The 4478-nt window shown below is 32.4% G+C and overlaps 1 protein-coding gene across 1 annotated transcript; it reads left to right on the top strand.

The window, feature by feature from the left end:
- Positions 1-1060: 1060 nt before the first annotated feature.
- Positions 1061-3574, top strand: LOC109790408 (putative pectinesterase/pectinesterase inhibitor 12). The gene is made up of 2 exons (XM_020349551.3): positions 1061-2037; positions 2681-3574. Exons 1-2 carry the CDS (start codon positions 1107-1109, stop codon positions 3367-3369), a joined length of 1620 nt encoding a protein of 539 aa, XP_020205140.1. The 5' UTR covers positions 1061-1106; the 3' UTR covers positions 3370-3574.
- The last annotated feature ends 904 nt before the right edge of the window (positions 3575-4478 follow it).

Genomic DNA, 4478 nt, shown 5'->3' with positions numbered 1-4478 from the left:
TTAAATTAAATTTTATAAAAACAAATATTTGCTAATTTTTAAATATTTAATAATTTTAAAAATTAATATTAGATAATATTTAATAATTTTAAAAATATTTTTGAATATTCAATAATTAAAAACATGAAGAGATAAGAGATAAAATAAAATATATAAGTGAAATAAGAAGAAAAAAATATGAGAAATTTCAAATTCTTACTCTTTTGGGAGAATTTGAAATTTTATTATTTCAAGGAATTTCTCAAATGCTTGAATTTCAAATTCCTTATAAATTCCTCATCCAAACAAGGTATTTCACCTCAAAGAATTTGAAATTCTTCAAATAAATGAATTACTCCATTTAAATTCTCCATCCAAACACACTAACCTTTTACTCTTGTAACCGAGTAACCTCGAAATTTCATGAGAATGATGATCCATTTGAGAAAAGCCGCAAAATAGGAAAATCCAAGAAAAAGTTTAACAAAACTTTCAAGCGTATTTTTTAAAAATATATTTTTTATTGACTAAAATTTATTTTGAAAATAATAAAAAGTGTGATAAATGGAGTTTGTTCAAGATTTTAGTCTCAATTAAACTTCTGTGCACAAAGTACTTTGAGGTCCTTTGAGTCATTATTGGTAGCTGTGGCGCACCATATGCCATGCCTTACATTATTTTCACTGCTAGCTCCAAAACGAAAACAGGAATGACCTAACATGCAGCCAATGTCTTCCTGTCTCAGAATACACTCTTTCAGAGAAATACATCATATTTTTACATTATCTTCAAACTGCAACTTGCTACACTCAACTCACCCAAAAGTAATGTAACTTTTTTACTTTCTCATAATTTTCCACTTATTTCATCTGGCTAAATACTAATAAAAATAAGTCTTTCAAGAAAAACAAAAAGTACGTGCCCCCACCTAAAAAGAGAAAAAAAATCAAATACTGTAGAGGCAGATATTATTTCCAGCTATAATTAATACATTAGTTCAAACACCATGTTACTTTAGTTTAGACTCTAATCAGTGTCCCCATCACTCCTCTTACTAATGTGTCCTATTTAAGGGAGTCAAATGTTCAACACCTTCACCTTTGCTGATTACTTTTTCATCATTTTTCATGGCTTATTCATATCCTAAACTTTTCTTTCTTCTGTTTGCAATCTTCTTGTCACACACTTGTGCTGTCAACTCTTCCAATGCTTCCACAACACTTCACACCAATCTCTCTTCCTTAAGATCTTTCTGCACATCAACCCCTTACCCAGAAGTTTGTTTCAACTCATTGAAGCTATCCATCACAATAAACATAAGTCCAAACATTCTCAACTACCTCCTTCAGTCCCTCCAAGTAGCAATATCTGAAACCACAAAGCTCTCAAACCTCTTCCACAACGTTGGACACACAAACATCATAGAGAAGCAAAGAGGAGCAGTTCAAGACTGCAGCGAACTCCACCAATCCACTTTGATTTCTTTGAAAAGATCACTATCAGGGATCCGTTCCACCAACTCCAAGAACATAGTTGATGCAAGAGCATACCTCAGTGCAGCACTCACCAACAAGAACACGTGTCTAGAAGGCCTAGATTCTGCTTCTGGCACCATGAAGCCAACACTGGTGAAATCTGTGATCAACACTTACAAGCATGTTAGTAACTCTCTTTCAATGATCTCTAAGCCAGGAAAAGGGTCTACCAAAGGCCAAAAAAACCAGCCTTTGATGGGTGATTCAAAGTGGCTATCAAGAAGTGACCAAGGACTCTTGCAAGACTCAGATGGGGAAGGATATGACCCAAATGAAGTGATTATTGTGGCTGCAGATGGAACTGGGAACTTTACCACCATCACTGATGCTATCAACTTTGCTCCGAATAACAGCATGGTTAGGACAGTGATCTATGTCAAGGAAGGGATTTATGAGGAAAATGTGGAAATTCCAAGCTTTAAGACCAACATTGTGATGCTTGGCGATGGAAGTGATATCACTGTCATAACTGGTAACAGAAGCGTTGGTGATGGATGGACCACTTTCAGATCTGCTACTCTAGGTGAAGCCTTGTAACCTTTTCTAATTTTTTCAATTAATTATTTGTCATGCATTGGGCTACCACTTGGCAAAGGGCAAGAGAAGTAAAAAAAAAAATAATAAAAAAAAAACTTTTACTCTATAATACATGGTGACTCAATTTTTAATTCTACATTTTTAGTTGTTTAAATTTTATAAAATTTGTAATTTTGACATGATACTAAATGTCTATTTGTTAATGGTTAAATTATAACATTGATTATAATTTCATTACACAAATAATATAAAAATTAATATTTAATATTATTCATACGAAATTATACTTTTATTTTCTATTTTTATCCTAGATTAATAATATTTTTTTTATACATTATTTAGACTAAAACATAACGGATCTTTGTCTTTCTGAGTAGGTCTGTCTTATTAGGAAAAGTTATTAAATGATCTCACAATCAATCTTTGTCTTTCCGTGTAGGTCTCTTTTAGAAGAAAAAAAATTACATGATCTCACAACCAATCTTTTATGGTAGAGATTAGTAGAGACCAAATACTTCAAAACCATACAATAAGTTCTCTTTATGTAGTGAGACTAATTAGTGCTTGTTTTATGTCATTTTTTTCTGACCAAAATGGAAATCACATGATTATGTATTTTGTGTTTCCAGCGGTTTCTGGTGATGGCTTTCTGGCACGTGACATAGCCTTTGTGAACAGCGCAGGGCCAGAGAAGCACCAAGCAGTGGCCTTGAGGGTAAATGCAGACTTAACTGCTTTCTACAGGTGTGCAATTTATGGTTACCAAGACACATTATATGTTCACTCCTTCAGACAATTCTACAGAGAGTGTGACATTTATGGGACCATAGACTTCATCTTTGGAAACGCAGCAGTGATCCTACAAGAATGCAACATCATATCTAGAAAACCAATGCCAGGCCAATTCACTGTCATCACTGCACAATCCAGAGATAGCCCTGATGAGGACACTGGCATCTCAATCCAAAACTGTTCAATCATAGCTACTGTTGATTTGTATTCCAACTCTAGTAGCTTCAAGAGCTACCTTGGGAGGCCGTGGAGGGTTTATTCTCGTACCGTGTACCTTGAGTCATACATTGATGATTTCATTGACCCTAGGGGTTGGACTAAGTGGTCTAATGAGCAAGGATTGGACACTTTGTATTATGGGGAGTTTGACAATTATGGACCTGGTTCCTCCACTGATAATAGGGTAGAATGGTTTGGGTACCATTTGATGGACTATGATGATGCCTATAATTTCACGGTTTCGGAGTTTATCAATGGAGATGGGTGGCTTGGGACTACTTCTTTTCCTTATGATGATGGGATTTGATTTGAACAGTTTAAAGTAGCTTTTGTTTGTTATTTGTTAGGCTAGCTACTTGCAATGGTCCCTATTCTATGGCTTTAAGGCCTAAAGTAGGTAGTTACTAATGTAACAATGTAAAATAAGAAAAGTTCATGCTAATTACACATAGCTGATTTGATGAATTCTTAATTTGACGCTAGTACCACTCAATATATGGCATCTCACCTGTTACACTGTATTTGGGAGGAGAATCAACGCGGATCAGAGAGGGAAGGAAAGTGCATGCATTTAAAAATGAAAATAAAAATAAAAACTAACACAAACATGTTTGAGAAACGGATCTCCGATTGAATTAGGGAATTACTTACCCCTAACATGGAAAGAATTCTAACACAAATAATTGATGACAAAATTGATCGATTATGTTTCTAAGTAAAGAAATTATATTGGATCATGGTCCTTGTTATTTGAATTGAGGTTTTTTTATTATTTTTTTTAAATGAGCTCCCCGTGTTATATATATAACTCAAAGTTAAAATATTACTACTTCATTCTCATATATAAAAGAAACAAATCCTTAATCCATCCGTCATAATTTGAAATTTCATTCTAAAAATATCCATATAGAGTTAAATATAGGTGATAATAATATTTAATGACACTATCCAAACGTTAAGGAATAATTTTTTCAATCAAGGAATATGTTTTATATTGTTAGTTTCATAATAAATTTATTTACTTTTATGAAAAATAAATAGAAAACCCATTAATAAACTTGCAATAAATTAAGGTATAAAAGATATTTACTAATTAATATATTTAAAAGCAGGCTTTTTTTTAAATGATTAAGATTAAAATAAAACTTTCATTTATTTCTTACATAAAAAAATTGAAGTTGTATTAGTTTTAAATTTTAATCATAAATATCTATACTATAATAAAGCGATTAATGTCTCCTACACACATATACATACATACATACATACACACACACACACACACACACACACACACACATATATATATATATATATATATATATATATATATGAGGATGGTTCAAACGACATCGGTGTAACTTTTACTAAGTGTTACACCGTTTAATAACTTTATATTAAATGTGAATTTTGTAA

This window comes from Cajanus cajan, chromosome 1 (assembly GCF_000230855.2).
Source record: "Cajanus cajan strain Asha chromosome 1, NIPB_CcT2T_4, whole genome shotgun sequence".
Classification (NCBI taxonomy): Eukaryota; Viridiplantae; Streptophyta; class Magnoliopsida; order Fabales; family Fabaceae; genus Cajanus; species Cajanus cajan.
The sequence above is the reverse complement of the archived record's forward strand: the minus strand, read 5'-3'. Positions and strand labels throughout refer to the sequence as shown.

Bases quoted from the DNA above. Each gene is read 5' to 3' on its own strand.
- LOC109790408 (XM_020349551.3), top strand. From the start codon at position 1,107: ATGGCTTATTCATATCCTAAACTTTTCTTTCTTCTGTTTGCAATCTTC. The intron at 2,038-2,680 runs GTGAAGCCTTGT...TTGTGTTTCCAG, and splicing joins TTTCAGATCTGCTACTCTAG to CGGTTTCTGGTGATGGCTTT.